The 18287-nt window shown below is 60.2% G+C and overlaps 4 protein-coding genes across 5 annotated transcripts; 2 read left to right on the top strand and 2 right to left on the bottom strand.

Annotated features, from left to right (window-relative positions):
* Window positions 1–85: 85 nt before the first annotated feature.
* Window positions 86–4101, top strand: COASY (Coenzyme A synthase). The gene is made up of 9 exons (XM_041721483.2): window positions 86–764; window positions 1085–1299; window positions 1450–1581; window positions 1783–1972; window positions 2309–2373; window positions 3143–3227; window positions 3344–3441; window positions 3529–3675; window positions 3855–4101. The coding sequence occupies exons 1-9, from the start codon at window positions 137–139 to the stop codon at window positions 3957–3959; spliced, it is 1665 nt and encodes a 554-aa protein (XP_041577417.2). The 5' UTR covers window positions 86–136; the 3' UTR covers window positions 3960–4101.
* A 598-nt stretch (window positions 4102–4699) lies between these two features.
* On the top strand, window positions 4700–8264 carry MLX (MAX dimerization protein MLX). The gene is made up of 8 exons (XM_030256430.4): window positions 4700–4820; window positions 5108–5144; window positions 5270–5359; window positions 5772–5878; window positions 6077–6176; window positions 6437–6536; window positions 6746–6947; window positions 7059–8264. The coding sequence occupies exons 1-8, from the start codon at window positions 4758–4760 to the stop codon at window positions 7113–7115; spliced, it is 756 nt and encodes a 251-aa protein (XP_030112290.1). The 5' UTR covers window positions 4700–4757; the 3' UTR covers window positions 7116–8264.
* Window positions 8265–8434: 170 nt separating this feature from the next.
* Window positions 8435–10246, bottom strand: PSMC3IP (PSMC3 interacting protein). 2 transcript variants are annotated; one of them, NM_001245341.2, is given in 8 exon segments: window positions 8437–8928; window positions 9008–9067; window positions 9148–9201; window positions 9313–9458; window positions 9572–9683; window positions 9748–9837; window positions 9902–10008; window positions 10088–10186. In NM_001245341.2, coding segments are annotated over 8 exon segments (660 nt in total). In that variant the 5' UTR covers window positions 10119–10186; the 3' UTR covers window positions 8437–8868.
* A 418-nt stretch (window positions 10247–10664) lies between these two features.
* On the bottom strand, window positions 10665–18223 carry RETREG3 (reticulophagy regulator family member 3). Its single transcript, XM_002194819.7, has 9 exons — window positions 17938–18223; window positions 17352–17458; window positions 16178–16208; window positions 14999–15125; window positions 14235–14319; window positions 13704–13841; window positions 13160–13239; window positions 12661–12793; window positions 10665–12189 (listed from the first exon to the last, which is right to left on the bottom strand). Exons 1-9 carry the CDS (start codon window positions 18114–18116, stop codon window positions 11756–11758), a joined length of 1314 nt encoding a protein of 437 aa, XP_002194855.2. The 5' UTR covers window positions 18117–18223; the 3' UTR covers window positions 10665–11755.
* Window positions 18224–18287: the final 64 nt, after the last annotated feature.

Here is an 18287-nt window from a genome sequence, read left to right as displayed (position 1 = left end):
GCCGGGCCGGCCGGTCTCCTCCCCCGGCGGGCGGAGCCGAGCGCGCCTCCCGCCCGCGGCGGGGCTGCCCGGGAGGCGGAGCTGTTCCGGTGCCGTTCCCGGCCCCGTTCCGGTCGGCGGCGCTTCCGGCGGGGCGATGCCGCCCTTCGCCTCGGGGCTGCTGGTGCTGACGGCGCCGCTGCCCGCGCTGCCCCGGCGGGCGGCGGGGCTGGTGGCGGCGGCGGCGGGGCTGGTGGCGGGGCCGCTGTACGTGCACCTGCAGCCGGGGCTGCGGCTGGGCGGCCCCGCCACCGGCCCCGCCGCGCCGCCCGCGGGCCCCGCGCTGCTGCGGGCTCTGGCCGCGCTGTACGCGGCGGCGGCGGCGCGGCGGGGGCTGGACCTGCGCGTCCTGCTCGGGCCCGGCCGCCGCCTGGCGCGGCAGCCCCGCGTCCTGCTGGCGGCCGCCGCCGAGGCGCCGGGGCCGCCGGAGCCGGTGCAGCTCGGGCTGCAGCGCCTGGCCGCGGCGGCGTACGGCTGCCCGCCCAGCCTGCCCGCGCTGCTGCTGGGCGAGGACGCCGCGGGGGACACCGGGGGAGACCCCGAGGGAGACCCCGAGGGGGACCCCGGGCAGGATCCTGACGCGGCGCTCCCCGAGTTCTTGGACGTGGCGGTTGGCGGCACCTTCGATCGGCTGCACGGCGCCCACCGGCTCCTGCTCAGCGCCTGCTGCCTCCTGGCCCGGCGGCGGCTCCTGGCCGGGGTGGCCGACGGAGAGCTGCTCCGCCGTGAGTCCGGGGCGGCCGTGGCACTGCGCGGGGACGAGGGCTGAGCCCGGTGCTCCCCGGGGCAGGGCAGTGGTCTGGGGGCCCTGTAACAAGTCCAGTCCTGGCAGCCCCCCACCCAAGGCGGTGCCATCCAGGCAGAGCGTCAGTGGGGATCCAGGGGGGACCCACTGTCCTGTCCACAACCGGCAAGGTGTACAGGTGCAGTGAGGGCAAGGGAAGGGGGAGGCAGTGTTCAAAGTCCCAGCCGAGTGTTTTCTCCCATCTCTTGGTCTCGCTTTTCCGTCACTCTTGTGCTTCTCCGCCCTCCTGGCACCCGGCAGACAAGGTCCTGCCAGAGCTGATCGAGCCGTATGAGCTGCGGGCAGCGAAGCTGCGTGAGTTTTTGGAGGATGTGAAGCCCTCACTGTGCTACGACATCGTGCCTCTGGCCGACCCCTTTGGCCCCGCAGTCACAGACCCCGACCTGCAGTGCCTGGTGGTCAGTGAGGAGACCCACCGGGGAGGGGAGGCTGTGAACAGGAAGAGACTTGAAAACGTAATTCCCACGCTGGAGCCCGGTGGGCTACCCCTGCCCGCCTTCTCACCCTGCCTGATACTGCCTGGGGGCAAATCTGGCCTTGATTTGCCCCTTCTCTCTGCTGCACTCTCATGGCTGACAGCTCTCGGGGCTCCCTTCTCTCATTAGGGGCTCCCTGAGCTGGCTCTGTATGAAATCCAATTGATGAAAGACCCCGACCACAGACAGAATGAGGAGGAGAAGATCAGCTCCTCCAGCCTCCGGCAGAGGCTGCTGGGGACACTGCTGCAGCCCCCACGGGTGAGGGGGGCCTGCAGAGCCACAGCGGCAATGGGAGAGCCCGGGAGGAGGGGTGGGAGTCCCGGGAGTTGAAGAGTTTGGAAAGGCTTGGCTCTGCAGGCTCAGAGCCTTTCATGGCCACCTCCAGGCTGGGGTGTCAGGATCCTTCTCCAGCACAGCCCAGTTCTCCGTCTGTTGCCACAGCTTTCCTCTTTCCTGCAGCGACACCCAGCTCTGCCGCTGCGCCCGTACGTGATTGGGCTGACTGGGGGAACTGGGAGTGGGAAAACCTCCATTGCCAAACTCCTGGGGCACCTGGGCGCGTTCGTCATCGACGCTGACAAGCTGGGCCACGCCGTCTATGTCCCTGGTGGCCCGGCCTACGAGCCGGTGGTGGCAGCCTTTGGGGCAGGTAGAGTCACTGGAGGCTGCGGGGAGGAGGAAGGGGAGGGAGGGACGTCCCAGTGTCCCAGAGAGCCCTGGCCTGTGCCCCCCTCCCCCTCCATGGGTTTTGGGCTCCCCAAGTGTTGTGTGTCCCCTGTCAGAGCTGCTGGTCGGGAACGATGAACCAGGCTGTTTGCCTGGAAAAAGCTTTTCGCTGTCCTTTTCAGGAATCAGGTGAAGAGCTGCCAGGTTAGGTGTTTGTGCGTGCTGTTGAGAGCCCTGTGCCAAAGCTGTTTCCCCAGCCCAGGCTTGCCACAGGGATGGGAGTTGTCCCTCCCAAACCTGTTGTGCTTCTGCCTTGCAGAGATCCTGAACAAAGATGGAACAATTAACAGGAAAGTCCTCGGGGCCAAAGTGTTTGGAAACCAGGTAAAAAGCAGGTTTATTGTAAATACTTAATGCTGTGAGTGGGGGCCGATCTCTTGTGCCAGGGGTTTTGAGTTTTCAGCCCTCTGAGACGGTGACACCTTCCTGGCTGTATTTTCTGGCAGTGGCATGGGGACAGGGTGGGAGAGATTGCATCTCTGCAGCTGAATCAGCAGCTGTGCTGGGTACGCTGGTGTTTCCCTGCAGCTGCTGCTGCCTCCCTGTTCCCATCCCTGTCCCTGTTCCATCCCCATCTCCTCTACACTGTGCTTTTCCTTCAGCCAGCTCAGAGCAACAGACCTGACAGACACAGCCAGTGGTCTCTGCCCCTTGTACCCAGGGGCCTCAGTGGCACCTGGCCTTTACAGGTGCTCAGCCTGCTGCTCTGCTGCTTCTCCAGCCAAGGTGGAGGCACATCAAGAGGCTCCCTGGATGGACATGTCCTTTGTGGGACTTGCTGCACAGGGAGCTTGCTGTGCTGTGGAGCAAAGCACGTCTCAGAGCCGAGACTGAGATCTCTGCTAACAGCAGGGCCGTAATGGCAGGACAAGGAAAATAACAGGGAAAAGCACCCTGGCCCTGGCAGCAGGAATGGGAGCCTGTGTGAAAGCACCTTCATGGTGCTCGGCGATGGGCTGGAGCCGCCTCCCCAGCTTCAGTGGGTTCTTCCTGGGTGTCCCCTGACTGCTTACACCCCTACTCTCCTGGCTGGCTACACGGGGGTTCTGAGGGCGAGGCACTGCATCTCAAATCCTGCTGTGGTCCTTTCTAGGAGCAGCTGAAGAGGCTGACGGACATTGTGTGGCCCGAAATAGCCCAGATGGCGAAGGAGAGGGTCAGGGAGGCTGATGCTCAAGGTAACAGGGGCGGTGGCTCTGTGGCAGCCTCAGCTCAGCAGTGAAACATCAGGAAGGTGGGAGTCCAGCCTGCTGTAATCCATGGCTGCCCACTGAGGATTGCCCTTGTTCCCTAGGGAAGGCCGTGTGTGTGCTGGACGCTGCCGTGCTGCTGGAGGCCGGCTGGCAGGACATGGTCCACGAGGTGTGGACAGCCATCATCCCGGAGGAGGAGGTGGGCAGCGCTGGGTCCCTCACTTGCTGCTGGGGCTGGTCCTCAGCGTCCCCCCAAGCACCTGAGCGTCCCCTGTGTCCCCACCAGGCCGTGAGGCGCATCGTGGCCAGGGACGGGCTGACCGAGGAGGCCGCTCGGCACCGGCTGCAGAGCCAGATGACCAACAGGCAGCGGGTGCAGCAGTCACAGGTGGTGCTCTGCACCCTCTGGGAGCCGCACGTCACCCGCCAGCAGGTGAGCCCGGGGCTGCTGCAGCACCCGGGGTGCTCTGGGTGCTGTGACAGGAGCTGTCACGGTGCCATCGAGGCTGCCACAAGGGGTGGATTCGGGGTGGGAAGCGGCGTGGGGCTGCGGTGCAGCGCTCCTGCCCGAGCCGTGGGCTCTGAGGCGCGGCCCCGCCGGTTCTGCGGCAGGTGCAGAAGGCCTGGGAGCTCCTGCAGCAGCGCCTGAGCCCGGAGCCCGGCCCGGGAGGGACGGCCCCGCCACCGGCCGTGTCCAGCCGCCACTGCCCGCGATGAGCCGGGGGACGCAGCAGCGTGGGACCGACAGCACCGGGCCCGGCCAGCTCCGGCGAGGGTCCGGGCGTCCCGCGGTGCCCGGTGAGGGGCAGCCCTGCAGGGCTGAGCCCCGCTGGGTGACAGTAAAGAGGCTGCTCCTGCACTGCGTGTCCGTGCGCCGCTCCGTGCCCTGCCCGCTCCCCGCTCAGCGTGGGAATCCCGGTGCCCGGTGTGGGACTCGCCGTGCCCGGTGTGGGACTCCCGGTGCCCGGTGTGGGATTCCCCGTTCGGGGCTCCGTGTGGGACTCGCGGTGCCCGGTGTGGGACTCCCGCTGCCCGGTGTGGGACTCGCGGTGCCCGGTGTGGGACTCGCGGTACCCCATGTGGGACTCGCCGTGCCCGGTGTGGGATTCCCCGTTCCGGGCCCCGTGTGGGACTCGCCGTGCCCGGTGTGGGACTTGCGGTGCCCGGTTTGGGATTCCCCGTTCGGGGCCCCGTGTGGGACTGGCGGTGCCCGGTGTGGGACTCCCGGTGCCCGGTGTGGGACTCCCGGTGCCCGGTGTGGGATTCCCCGTTCGGTGCCCGGTGTAGGACTCCCGGTGCCCGGTGTGGGATTCCCCGTTCGGTACCCGGTGTGGGACTCCCGGTCCCCGGTGTGGGACTCCCGGTGCCCGGTGGGGGACCCCCGGTGCCCGGTGTGGGATTCCCGGTGTGGGACTCCCGGTTCCCCGTGTGGGACTCCCCGTTCGGGGCCCCGCCCCGGCGGCACGCCCGTGACGTGGCGCGCGCGGGCGCCCCCCGGCGGCGCGGCGCGGTCCCATGACCGGCGGGCGGAAGATGGCGGAGCCGCCGGGCGCCGCCGCCGAGGACTCGTGGGGGAAGGTGGGGCCGGGACCGGGTCGGGCCGGGCCGCCGGGTGCCGCGGGGGCGCAGGGCGGCGCGCCGGGACGGGGCTCGTGGCGGCCGGGCAGGGTGAGCGCCGGGCCGGGGGAGCGGGGAGCGCACACGGTCAGCGCCGGGGCGAGGGGCGGTGGCAGAGCCGCAGCCCGGGGGTGGCGGGAGCTCCTCGGGCCGACCGAGCTCCTGGGGGCGGGGGGCTCCGGGGCGCGGGTCGCCGCCCCAGCCCCAGCCCCGCTGACGTGTCTCCTCCGCCCGCCGGCCCCGCGCAGGTGGACGCGGCCTACGGCGACAATGGCCTGGACTCCGGTAGGTGCCCGGGCGGCGCCATCCCCGTTCCCGGGTGGCAGCGGCTGCCCGGGGACGCCCCTCACGTCCCTGCGCCCGGTCACACCCCGCCTTGGGCACTGACCCCGCGATACTCTTAATTCCAGCACTCTTCATGGAAAATGCCCGGAAAAGCAGCATAGTGTCCCGGGCCAACAGCATCGGCTCCACCAGTGCCTCTTCTGTCCCCAACACAGGTGGGGTTTGCTCTCCGTGACCGCGTGTTTCTGCTCACCGGGGAATCCGGCACATGCCGGGCTTCAGGTCTGCCCTGCACCGAGGGAGTGAGCGTGGCTGGGCAGGATTCCTGTCCTGAGGAGAAAGGTGGTGGGAACAGCATCAGGGTTCTGTGGTTTCCAGCAGGGTTTGGAGTCGATAATCACTCTGGTTTTGACATCTTTCCAAGGGAGCTGCTGGCATCTGCCTCCTGAACACAGGGGAAGTGGTGCCAAGGCTCCTTGGAATGCTTTTCCTCTACCCAGTCTGCTGTAGTTGAACGGGGCGGGGGCTATGCTGGGCCTGGCTGCAGCTGTAGTGGTCCCTGGAGCTGTCTTGTGCCTCTCCTCGTGCCTCTGTGTCCCCACCCCCAGCCACACTCTGTCCCCACAGATGATGAGGACAGTGACTACCATCAGGAGTCCTGCAAGGAGTCGTACAAGGACCAGCGCCGCCGGGCACACACCCAGGCCGAGCAGAAGCGCCGAGATGCCATCAAGGTGAGCGAGGCAAGGGGCAGCAGGCAGTGCTGGAGCGCTGCTGCCAGCCTGCTGCCCCCTCTGCTCTCCCAGCACGTCTCTGTCCTGCTCAGTGTGTGCCAGGAGCTGGCCTGGCGCTGAGGGGCTGTGCTGTGGGAGCTGGGTGTGGACCTGGCCTCACAGGATGAGCCCACACTCTGTGGCTCTGCTTCCCTGCAGAAAGGCTACAACGACTTGCAGGCCATCGTTCCCACCTGCGAGCAGCAGGATTTCTCCATCAGCTCACAGAAGCTGAGCAAGGCCATTGTGCTCCAGAAAAGTGAGTCCCAAGGGCAGGAGGGAAGGAGGTGCTATCAACCCCCAAAGCTCCGCCCTAGAGGTGTGCAGGGCAAAGTTCAGCACCTTAGAACCTTCTGGTGTGATGAGGCTCTGGGGAGCTTGGGTGCTGCTTACCTGCACTCACCTTCCCCAAGGGAACTGGGTCAGTGGGAGCTGGTGGTGCCCTGGCTCAGGCACCTCCCATGGGGATCTCGGGGGTCCATGTGTGCTCCAAAATCCTCACTCTGTTTTCATGCTCAGCTATCGACTACATCCAGTTCTTGCACAAGGAAAAGAAAAAGCAGGAGGAGGAAGTTTCTACCCTCAGGAAAGATGTGATGGCCTTGAAGATCATGAAAGTGTAAGGGAAGAGCTCTTGGGGTCATGCCCTCTACTTCCTGTTGTTCCTTCACATCCTTGCGGGGTTCTGCACTGGTTCTCCATCTGGAGACCAGGAGCAGGAGCTGGTGTGGGAATTCAGAGCTGGGAGCAGGAGCTGGGAGTGGCAGCTGGGAGTCAGTCACGTGTGGAGACCTCACTGCTGACCTTGGTGTGCCGTGCTTGTTTCAGGAACTATGAGCAGATTGTGAAAGCTCATCAGGACAACCCGAACGAGGGGAAGAACCAGATCTCTGACGAGGTGAAGTTCAATGTTTTCCAAGGCATCATGGACTCCCTGTTCCAGTCCTTCAATGCCTCAGTCTCTGTAACGAGTTTCCAGGAGCTCTCAGCATGTGTCTTCAGCTGGATTGAGGAGCACTGCAAGCCCCAGGTGAAAGCAGGGCTGCAAAGGGCTGGTGCCATGGCTGAGGGGGCAGAGACAGTGGCACAGGGGTGGCTGTCCCTCCACAGAGCAACTGACCGTGTCCTCTCTCTGCCACAGACGCTGCGGGACGTTGTCATCGGGGTCCTACACAAGGTGAAGAGCCAGCTCTACTGAGCTCCCGTGCCACTGCTGTGCCCGTGGGGATGGGGCACTTCTGCCAGGGGCCAGGGTGCCAGGTACCACCCTGGGCCCTCTCCCTTGTGGCTGTTTTTAAGGTTCTCTGAATTATTTATTGTATTCCTTCTGAAGCCCAACGGTGGCTGTGCAAACACTGCTACTCCATTCGGTGCCACCAAATCTTTATAGGGACTGGGCAGGAGGGGAGGGAAAGGTGGTGAGGAGCAGTCTCTGGCTCAGGCAGTGCCATGGGGTTGCCTGTGCCACTGACTCTCCTTGCAGAGCTGATTCTACAGCAGCTCCACTCTGTGCCCTCAGGCCTGTGACAGCCCTGCTATCCCCAGGGTGGGAAATGTGACAAATGCATACTAAAAACAATGGGTTTCTGGTATAGCAGTAGGAATTGCTTTTCCCTGACCCTCTGGGCTGTCCCCTGCCTCTCTGAAGCAGCTGTTTTAAGTCAGCTATGGCATTTTGGAGGAGCCTGGCAGTGCTGGCAGCAGGATGAGCCCATCAAGAGCTGGGAGCTGTGGCCCTGGCAGCACATGGTAGGACCTTGATGAACCCCAAGCGTGCTGCAGCTGTGAGTCCCTGGGAAGGAACAGAGCACGTTCCTACAACTGCTGGAACACCTCTCCTTTTCAGAAACTGCTGCTGTACTGCACAGTAAAGTTCTGCAGCTGTAGCATAGTATGGCCATGTGCACTTGCTGCTCCTCCTTAGAACTTTTATACACATACCTACATGACCAGCCTCAATTTGATTTTTATTATTGTAAATTTTGAAACAGTCCCAGAGCGCTGCCTGTGCCAGCTGTAGAAGCAGCTGCTATCGGGGACATGTTTGACCCTGTCCCACGCCCAGTTTGGGTCACAGCTCTGCTCAGGTGAGGGCTGGTCACTGTGCAGAGTGATGGGAGCAGGGTGCTGCCAGCAGCAGGGATTGTTCTCCATAACCATGTTTGTGCTCGTGCTCCAGGGGCACATCCAGGGAATGTTTATTTCAGGCAGTTTTTCCAGCAGTGAGGAGGGAGCACTGCCTCCTGCCTTGGGAAGAAGATATGGAATTTTACAGACCTCACACATGAAAGTGATGTATTTTTCTATTGTGAAAAGTAATTAAATAAATTTCACTGAATGTTTTAAAGATTTTTCTGATGGTGAGTTCCTAGAGCTGTGCCCTAGAGCTGGTGGTTTCCAGAAGCCCATTCCAGCCCCTGTGGCTCAGGTTACCCTCTCCTGGCTCCTGCCCTTCCCACTCCTCAGGGACTAAACCCTGCCCTGACACCCTCTGAAGAGACAAACACCACAGGGATGTGCAGCTGAACCAAAATCCTGGTGTTTAATGGATCATACTCTCACGTGAGCACTCCAGCACACAGCAGGAAGCAGCTAGAACATGGACAGAGCTCTGCAGCCCAGAGAGTCCCTCTCTGCCTTTCCTTACCAGAACACCAGGGACTCAGCACCAGAGCCCCCATGTGTCCCCCCAGCCACATCAGACCCCAGCCATGCAGCTCAGTGCACTGGGGGCAGGAAAAAATTATATTCCACTGCAAGGAGAGGGCCAGTGCCAAGTTACTCCTACCCACCCACCCTTCCAACCACAAAACATTTATTTAAAACAAAACTAAATAAATACACAGGACCAATGCCAGTCCTGCAAAAAGAGAAAAAGAACAACCCAACAGCCAAGTTTCAGAGGCAGCTCTGCAGCAGCTTCTCCCCGGAACAAAGGCTCTCCCAGCACCTCATGTGGTCGCTGGCATCACAACGCCGTGGTCCTCATCTGTCTCTATCCCAACCTCCTCCTGCACAGCACCGAGCAGATCAGAACAAGCTTGGGGTCTGGCTCAGCAGCCGTGGGCACGACCCAGCCTGGGTACTTACAAAGAATTGCTTCTTGCTCTTGGGATACCCCTCCAGGATGGCATCCAGCAGCTCGGTGGCCTGGCGAGACAGGGCAGGTGAGGGCTGTGGGCAGCAGCCCCAGCGGGGCTGTCAGTGCCCACCCGCAGCACCGGCGGTACCATCCGCTTCCTCCGGCGCCACTCCCGGCGGTACAGCTGCTGCTCCCGGCACACCTGCCAACAGCACCGGTCAGAGCCACCCGCGGGGCGCTCAGGAGCCCCGGGCAAGCAATGCCTGTAAGGGAAGCGCTGAATGCTGGCCCGGGTTCAGACACAGCTCTTCACCTTCTCTTTTTCCTCTGGAGTCACATGGTTGGTAGCAGACTTAATCCTCTCCAGTTTCTCCGTGTAACTGGCACAGTCCTTCCTCAGCGCCTCGATCTCCCTGGTAATCTCAGGGGTTGTCATGGAGCTGTTCAAGTCCTTCAGCTCTGGGAAGGTGGCACCGATCACCGGCCGGGCTGCCACGCGGCACCAGGGCACAGCTGCCCGTGCCCCCGGGGATCCCGCGGCGGCTCGGGGCTGCCCGGCCGGGCACACTCACCCGCCTCCAAGTGCCGGCAGCTCTGCTGCAGCGCCTGCAGCTGGGCGGAGCGCTCGGCGATCTCCCCGTCCAGCCCGCGGAGCTCCGCATCGCTGGCGGCCGGGAGCTGCTCCTGCGGGCAGCGGCGGGTCAGGGGTGCGGGGCAAGCGGGGCCGGCGGGCGGTTGCGGGGCTCACCTGGTCAGCGAAGTAGATCTTCTGCTTCCCGTAGACCTTCTCGCGCACTCCGCCCTGCTGCGCCAGCTGCTCCAGCGCCTTCACCACGGCCTGCGGGACGCGCCGTCAGCCGGGCCCGCGCCCGCCCCGCCCCGCCCGGCCCGGCCCCGCTCACCGCCTTGCCCAGCCCGTGCTCCCGCTGCAGGTTCCCGAAGGCATCCTGGGCGCTGTACGGGCGGTTCTGCTCCCGCAGGTACCGCAGCAGGACGGCGGCGGCGCCTCCTGAGGGACCAGTCCCGGTCACAGCGGCCTCCCGGGGCCGCAGAGCCGCCCGGTGCTGCCCCGCCGCTCCCGCACTCACCGCCCGCCGCGGCCTCGCGGCCTTTGCTCATCCCGCGGCCCCGGGCCTCCAGCCCCGCTCCGGTCCCGGTTGGCACCGCCCGCGCACTTCCGGCGCGCCGCCCGCTCCCCGCCAATCGCGGCGAGGGCGGGGCACACCGGGATTGGCGGCGGTAACGTGCCCCGCCGGTACCGGCCCGCCCCCGCCGGAACGGGACCCAGTCCGGGCCGGGCCGGCGAGGGGCTCAGCGCCCCCGGGCAGGCACTCACCGACCGGAACGGGCACTCCCGGGCAGCCACTCACCGACCGGAACGGGCACTCCCGGCAGGCACTCACCGACCGGAACGGGCACTCCTGGGCAGGCTCTCACCGATCGGAACGGGCACTCCCGGGCAGGCACTCACCGACCGGAACGGGCGAGAAGCGCAGCCCGCCCCCATCTCCGCACGGGACTCGGTCAGCGAAGGGCCTCAAGCCCGTATGGAACCACCCGTTACCGACCTCCCTTTCCCAGCTGAGGCCGCCCCCCATCCCCGACCTCAGCCCGGCACGGCCGACGCAGTCGGATAAGCAGAATCAGACAAACAGCAGCCAGTAATGGGGTCCCTGACGAGGTACGTTCTTGGATGCACAAATGTGATCAGAACTAGGTCTGTATGGCTTAGGAAAAGTAACGGGGGCACTCGTGGGCACAGGGGGCTGGCTCTCCCTGGGGTCTGCTGGTTTGTTCACAGGACCGTGGCAGGCACGACCTCCTCAGTCACTGGCGGTCTGGGCTGCTGTCCCTGTGCTGGGCTCTGCCTGCACAGGGCTGGAGGCAGCAAGGGCCCAGGGACACACCACCGCCCTGTCAGCCCTGCTCCACCTCCTCCTTCCTCCAGGAAAACTGCCGGGAGGATGCACAGCCTCGGCCCTGCCCACGGGAACACACTGGAGCAGCACAGGGGTTTCTAGCAAAGTGTTAGCTGGCTGTTAACAAAGGCTGTTAGTTCAGAAAAGCAACACAAGAGCAGGGGCTACACGTGGATGTTCTTGTAGGTGGTCTGATGGTCACAGCAGGTGTCTTTTTGCCATTGAGCTCTTACAAAACAGCATCACGAGAGGAGCCGGAGCCGAGGGAGCAGCCAGTGCAAGGAAAACATTGTGGCTGCACAACATCCACAGTGGAGCAAGGGGCTTGGTTCCACCTGGAGTTGGATATTGCTGGGAGAGAAGACTTGGATTTGTGCACATATTGGGATTGGGGAACAGCTGTCTGAGACAGAACAGCACTGAGTCCCAGACACCACGTCAGAGGGGCTCTGTCCTGTTCCCCTGGTTACACATCAGCACCAGAACTCAGTGCACAATTGTTCCTGGTGATGCTGTCAGTCCCATTGGACTTGAGAGCTGCAAACACCAGATTTATTGTCTTAGAGAAAGTTTGGAGCAGGCAGCATCACGTCAGACAGTGCAGGGTGATTGTGGAGCTATCCCATCAACGCCTCTTCCCTACAGATTGCCAGTGTCCTTTATTTGAAGATCCAAGCGAGGCTACGGAATCACAAGTCGCAGCAGCGCACCCAGCCAGGACTGGCTGTCACATCACCCAGACTCACAGGAGACGATTGAGAGAACTGTGCAAAGCTTTTCCTTCTAGGATTCACTCCATGATGCGCAATAGAAACCAGAGGGAAGTGACAAGATGGTTTACTGGCCCCGGGAGCCAGTGGGATCCAGCTGGTTCAGCTCGGACTGATCCAGCAGTTCAAAGTCATCCCCTTCAGCGTCAGTGTCCAAGTCCAAACTGGCTGCTCTGAGGTGAGTCTTTGCCCCTCTCTGGGGATTGGTGCTGCGTGAGGAGCCGGGCTGAGGGCCCCCTGACAGTGCCAGCTGGATCATGCCCCTGGTGACAAAGCCAGCAATGTTGTTGGTGAGATTCTGCACCGATGGCAGTGTGCCAAGTTCCTCCGGCTCGTATGGGAGCTGCAGATCCTCTGTCCCTTGTGGGCGGTACGCCAGGCTCGGGATCCCAATGCTGGTGTCATCTTCATCATCTATGCCAGTTGCTTCTGGGTTTATGGAAGGGAAGTCAGGGAGATCCCTGGCAAAAGATTCTTCTGGGTCACTGTGACCATCCAGGTCTGGAAGAGGAGAAAGTGCTTTAACTGCCAGTACCCACCAGCACCCACAGGCCCAGGCAGGAGCTGGGCCAGCACCTCCCCTGGACAGACTGTTGGGAGCTCAGAGACCACACTCTCTTCAACATCTCCCTCCCCCATCCCCAGTGTTCAGACCCCACTGATCTCCCAGCTCACTCCCAAGGAACACCGGTGCCGAAGCAGCCACCTGTGAGAGGGGAGCACCAGCACCCACAGCCAGGCTGGCAGAGCCGGATCTGCCTTTGCAGGGCTGCTGCCCTCGCTCCCCTCAAGCACCACAGGAGTGAAGGAGGAAGTTCAGTTCTGAACAAAACAGGCAATTGCAGCGCATTTCCAGCAGCAAGGCTGACATCAAACAGCCAGACTTCAATGATAGGAACACCTCCTCCCTCCAGCCTATCACAGTGGTGCCTGTTTGGCATTCCACACCTTCCAGAAGCTGTTTCCTCTCACCTTCTGATCCCTCTGTCAGGGGCGTCTGGCCCCTTGAAAGGTTAAACATCCCATTTTCAGTATAGGAAACCTCAGCATCTGAATGCTCAGAGTCGGAGATGGTCAGTTCCTTGGCAACCACGGAGTCATCCAGCTTTGAAATAGAAGAAAAAATTGAAAACATCAGCACTAGAAAGGTTATCCCCATGCCTCGAGACAAAACAGATGATGGAGTGTTCTCCAGCTAAACCTGCCCCCCACGGGAGACTGGTACCTGAGACTCATTCACATTTACTGCACAGGCTAGGAGACTGCAGCTGGCACAAACAGCTCTGGACATTCTTTCGTGGAACAGAATGGGCAAGACCTATTTGAAAGGACAGTGTCCTCATCTGCTCTCCTATCACTCTCAGCTGTGCTGCCAGATGTGCTGCTCACATCTCAGCCAGATGCTGCACATCCCCACAGTGTGGTTTGCTCTTTCTAGCTGAGCTCTTCCCTCTCCCAGAAGCTCAGTTACCTTGGGGCAGAATGCAGCCAGCTCCTCTTCGCTGTCACTTCCGTCATCTGTGGCTTCCTGACCAAGGGCCCGGCCACGCACTGTTAGAAACCAGACACAAAGCTGTCACTGCTGCTGGGGCAAGGCTCTGTGCAGGACCAGACACCCCAAACTGCACACAGCAGAGCAGAGCCAGCTCTGTTCCACAGCAGAGCCATGATCATTTCTGACTGCAGCCGTAGCAGGGTTTTTGCTGAAATGAACATGTTTAGAACTCCCTCGCACAGAGCCTTTCCCCATTTTTCCAGAATAGAGAACACACAGTTCTGGCAGCCTAGAACTGGAGCAGCTCAGTGCTGTGAAAAGCCCACAGCAGCTGCTCCCTAGGAGATGGCTGCAGAGGCAGAACTGCCTCTCTCTCTCTTCCCAAGGCAGTTCCAAGAATTTGCCATGCCAGACATGCAGCCCCTACCACCCACCACGGCCGGAGCCTCTGTTCACAGCCCGTTCCAGGTATCAAAGATCAGGTGTGAAACCCTGGGGCCAGCAAGGGCACAGAACTCACGCTGCCTCTCGCGCTGCCTCGCTGTCATGTATCCCCGGACGCTGAAGTCCAGCCGCTGCAGCACGGGCTCCAGCCGCAGGTACATGCGCTGCCCCAGCCTGTGGTACACGGCCAGGGGCCACAGCAGGACCAAGAGCACTGCAGGGAGTGGGATGCAGGTTAGAAGGTCGTTCAGGATGCTGCTTGGAAAACATCCTGCCTGTTTTGTGATGCAGCACAACATACAGAGCATGGCAGCTCCGAGCACTGAGGGCAGTGCTGTTAGAACAGGTGCCATCACCTCTGCCAATTTAACAAAATTGAGAGGCCAACCTGTTAGTGCTTAGACCTGTAGTTACTAAGCACTCAAACATCTCACCAGACCAGACTTCAAGTCCTGGTCAAGAACCACCACATTCCTGGCAGAATGCATTGTTTTAAATTTTAAAGCCATTCACACAAGCTTTCCTTTTGAGCCCCACTCCTTGGACATTTGGCACCCACTCATTGCCTTTCACACGTAAGTCTGTGTTGGCACAGAGATTTACTTACACAGCAAGTATGAGAGCAAGAGCCCAGGGATATACCGGCCCAGGACTGCCAGGAAAGTGAACACTCCACACACTAGAAGGCAAAACTGAAGACATGGGAGACAGTGAGTTTCTAGGGTTAAGCAGTAGGTCCACTCACTTCTTGACATCTCAGCCTCTGCAAATTCTGGGTCAAGTCATTATTCCAAAGAGGGTGAAGCCTTCACAGTGTCCAACCACCTGCTCCAGTGTGGGCACAGGCAAAGGGGTATCTGCCCTCAGAGCCACAGGCAGCTGAGGCCTCCTGTCTCAGGGCAACAGGAGCTTCCCAGAGCAGGGACACCAACAGCGAGGAAGAGGCTAAACTAGAGAGCTCTTCAAGGTGAAGAGGACAAAGACAGTATCACTGTGCTACAGGTTTCTCTTTCCATAAACTCAAAAAAGCTTGACACGCTTTCTCAAGCTGTTAAAACCCAGTGAGGAGGCCAGTTTGACAGACACTTGAAAAGACAGAAACCTACAGAAGGAGCAGCCACGCTCTCACTTCAGTGGTGCAATCCACACACTGACATTCACTTTCTCCTCCCTCCTCCACAACCTGATTATTCTGCCTAGGCTTTCCATTCTTCCTCACTATGTAATAGGCATGGTGTTGTGGGAGACCTCCCATGACAACTTTCCATCCAGAAACGAGTTCAGCCAGTGGTGGATGCCAGCACAGGAGGATCCTTGTGGTCAGCAGAGGCTCCACACCAAACAGGTTATTTCTGAACTGTACATTCTTACCTTGCCAGGACTTTGCCTCTTGAAAACGAAGAGATTACTTAAGAAGTTGGTCCCAGTTACCCATCCTTCAGCCAAATGATGACAGAGCTCTGGCAGTCCCAGCAGCCGAGGGTGGACGTATCCCCAGCTGCAGTGAAGGCAGAATTTGGGAAGATATTGCTGCATCAGTGTCAGGGTTGAAGACCCTTGTTACAAATACTTGTCTTAATGCTTCCTTCTGTTCCCACCCAGCACAGAGCTCAAGGTCACTTGCCCTCCAAGCAGTGCCCTGCCCAAAGCAGTTCATCTACAGCCCTTCTAGCAGCATACCAGTGCTCCCACACCAGCTGATGAGCCTGGACCACTTTCCATGCTACTGGAGGGAGTGCACAGTGCAGAGGCAAATCAAGTGATTCCATTTACGTTTTCTGTGTTTATCTGGTCAACTGCAGCCTCCAAGTGTTCAGCATGAGGTCTAGAAGCAGCCTTGCAGCTCACTTCATGAACTCAGTTACTTTGGAGGCTTTGAATTGGTCAGTTCTGTTAGTGTTGCCTAACTGCTAGTCACCAGTACCTGAAGGTTAGAAAGAGCAATTCCTTTTGTGCTTGGGCCTCTTAAAAAAAGAATGAATAAAGACAATTGTCCTTTGGCACCATCTCAGGTGATTTAATCAGGAACTGACATCCAGCACAGCCTGGCAGTGGCGGCAGGAAGGTGTGCCCAGAGAGGCAGGTGTGAGCAGTGAGGCAACACCTCAGCATTTCTCAACCCATAATTAATGTTGCAGTCAGATCATAACAATGCAGGAACAACTGCTGGAACCAGCCTGTTAAATATTCCCTATCAAGTCTCAGAAGACTTCATTAATTCCCACAGAAATGCTGTTTTCCTGCTACTGGAGACCCATACAAGAGGAATTGCTCCTAAGGCAGCACCTCTAACTTCAGGCAGCAGGGAGTTAAGCAAGCATATCTGGAGGCTGGTATGAAGGCAAAGTACAATAAAACGGCTTGGGCAAGTCAAAAACATCTCACAAACACCTGACTGCACCTGGGTCTCCATCTGCCCTCTGTCGAGCAGCTCCCAGCTCCCTCCTCCCCCTCCTCCTCACCCAAAGGAGCCAACATCCCAAGCACGTGCAGGTAACAACACAGTATCACAGCGAAGTATCACAGCACAGGAGTCAATTAGTTTCCTACCTCTCATTGTCTAATTCATCAGGTCTTGCCACTAAAATATTAAGAACAGACACTACATTAGTTGCAAGGAATTTGCCATGGGAATGCTTAGCTCTTGGGATTTAAGTAAAGCTTTAATGAGCTGGGGAACACCTGGAAAAGACATTAACTGTAATTACAGGATGGAGAGGCATCACTCCATAACAAATCTTGAGCGTGTACGTGTGACAGTACAGGATGGCAAGAGTCTCCCTGTTGCTCCTCAGCGTTTGTTGGACACTAGAGGCTGCCCACTTCCCTCTTCCCCACTCCCTGCACGCCCCAGCTGCGGAGGAGGAACAGCCTGCAGACTGGAGGCACCAGGGATTTAAGTCCTTTGATACTTTCCCACCCAGGCTGGGACTTGAAAGGGATGTACCAGCCACCCTGAGAGATCAAATCAGAGGGATGAGGGAGCTGGACAGACGCTGTCTCCTAAGAAGGAGCCTGAGCCAAGCTTTGAAACTGAGAAAGCTTTAATGTCTTCCCAGGAACTACAGAGAACACGGATTGAAGCAGAAAGTTGGGAGCTGAACTTGCTGGTTAGTCAGGGAACCAGCCCTGGGAACATGCAGACCCTCACACTGCTCCAAACTAACCTGTCCATGCAAAGCCAAGGGACTCCGAGCTGCTTGGAATGGGGGTGTTCATCATTGTATTAATGTCATAAAGGAAGGATACAACTGCTTTGGTTACTGCAAGCTGGAAACTAACTTCATTACAGCTGCTCAAATGCCTCTTCTCCCAAAGAAATCTCTGATCAACAGCAAGGCTGGGACTTGTCTTCATCCTAAACTGATTATGGATTCTGAGGGGGAATCTAGACGAGTTCCACATATGCTTCCATTTCTCACCCTGGTACTGAATGCTCAGAAAGTGAATCATAGTCTCATGCCTGCACTAGATCACGTACATCCTGTGGTTCAGGATTACAAGACAAATACCAGTGTCACAAGCACAAAAAGAACTTGTGTTTACACAGGTTAGAATACTCAAGCTCTAGAAAGAGCATGCCTGCAGTACTCTTGCTGGCTTCTAGACTCTTAAAGCAAAAAGTTGAGGTTTTAACCAGGTAACTGCAGGCAGTGCAGAGCCTGTACTTGTGGGGCTGGAAACTGGGCTTGATTTGCTGCTATGAGCTCAAAATGCAACTTACCACCAATTTCTGGCCAGATTTTGTGCTTCCACTGGTCTAGACACACTACTACTATGAGGGTTACAGCAATCAGGAACAGCAAACGAAGGGAAGTCAGAGCAAAGAACCTACGGGGAAGAAACCAGAGTCGGTACTGGCCAGATCTTTATGAGACAAAAAGGAGTAACACAGACCAACCTCAAACCACTCACTCGGGGGGAAAACTCAGCACCTGCTACTCAGTCAGCATGCAGCGTGCCCCGGGGGCAGCTGCCGGGTGACTCGGGTTTGCCCGTGTCGGTTCTCCCGGGCCAGCCCTGCTGCACAGCTCCTGTCCCAGGCATGCCGCCCTCCCTCCAGTGCCACAGCAGGCTGAGCTCTCCCGGCTGGTCTGAAACGCTCTCGGGTACGAGGAGAGGACGGCGCTGCAGCGGACCCAGCGCTCCCGGGTCCCTCCTGTCCGCAGCGGGGCACGGGGCAAACCCGCGGCCCCTCACGGACCGCTCCTCCCGGGGGCAGCTCCCCGAGCCCCCGACCCCGCCGGCTCAGCCCTGCCGGTCCCTGTCCCGGCCCCGATCCCGGTCCCGGTGCCAGCCCCGCCGCTCACCAGAACAGGCCGTGCACCGCCACCCAGCACAGCGCGCTGCGGCCCGGCCGCTCCCACACCAGCGCGGCCTGTACGGCACCCAGCAGCGCCTCGTAGGGCCCGAGGCGGCCGCGCAGTGCCGCGCTCAGCGCCTGCACCCGCCGCTGCCGCTCGCCGGGCCCGGGCCCCGCCGCCGCCATCGCTCCCTCACGGCGTCAACATCCGCCCGCCCGCCGCGCGCGCGCGGCCGCCGCAACCATGGCGGCCCCCAGCAACACACGGCGACTCCGCTCTGCGCGCCGCCATCTTGACGCATGCGCGGCCTGCACCTCCCGGCGGGACGCGCCGCGGACAGAGGCGCGCGGCGCTGC

Source organism: Taeniopygia guttata, chromosome 27, assembly GCF_048771995.1.
Source record: "Taeniopygia guttata chromosome 27, bTaeGut7.mat, whole genome shotgun sequence".
Classification (NCBI taxonomy): domain Eukaryota; kingdom Metazoa; phylum Chordata; class Aves; order Passeriformes; family Estrildidae; genus Taeniopygia; species Taeniopygia guttata.
Note: the sequence above shows the minus strand (reverse complement) of the source record. Positions and strands in the feature narration are given on the sequence as shown.

Bases quoted from the DNA above. Each gene is read 5' to 3' on its own strand.
- RETREG3 (XM_002194819.7), bottom strand. From the start codon at position 18,116: ATGGCGGCGGCGGGGCCCGGGCCCGGCGAGCGGCAGCGGCGGGTGCAG. The intron at 12,794-13,159 runs GTAACTGAGCTT...TCTATTTCAAAG, and splicing joins TGGCTGCATTCTGCCCCAAG to CTGGATGACTCCGTGGTTGC. The intron at 12,190-12,660 runs GTGAGAGGAAAC...CTCCTCTTCCAG, and splicing joins CCTGACAGAGGGATCAGAAG to ACCTGGATGGTCACAGTGAC.
- PSMC3IP (XM_030255888.4), bottom strand. From the start codon at position 10,118: ATGAGCAAAGGCCGCGAGGCCGCGGCGGGCG. The intron at 9,684-9,747 runs GTGAGCCCCGCA...CGCTGCCCGCAG, and splicing joins AGATCTACTTCGCTGACCAG to GAGCAGCTCCCGGCCGCCAG. The intron at 9,459-9,571 runs GTGAGTGTGCCC...CCACCTTCCCAG, and splicing joins CTGCCGGCACTTGGAGGCGG to AGCTGAAGGACTTGAACAGC.
- MLX (XM_030256430.4), top strand. From the start codon at position 4,758: ATGACCGGCGGGCGGAAGATGGCGGAGCCGCCGGGCGCCGCCGCCGAG. The intron at 5,879-6,076 runs GTGAGCGAGGCA...GCTTCCCTGCAG, and splicing joins AGCGCCGAGATGCCATCAAG to AAAGGCTACAACGACTTGCA. The intron at 6,948-7,058 runs GTGAAAGCAGGG...TCTCTGCCACAG, and splicing joins AGGAGCACTGCAAGCCCCAG to ACGCTGCGGGACGTTGTCAT.
- COASY (XM_041721483.2), top strand. From the start codon at position 137: ATGCCGCCCTTCGCCTCGGGGCTGCTGGTGCTGACGGCGCCGCTGCCC. The intron at 1,973-2,308 runs GTAGAGTCACTG...TCTGCCTTGCAG, and splicing joins GGTGGCAGCCTTTGGGGCAG to AGATCCTGAACAAAGATGGA. The intron at 3,442-3,528 runs GTGGGCAGCGCT...TGTCCCCACCAG, and splicing joins CCATCATCCCGGAGGAGGAG to GCCGTGAGGCGCATCGTGGC.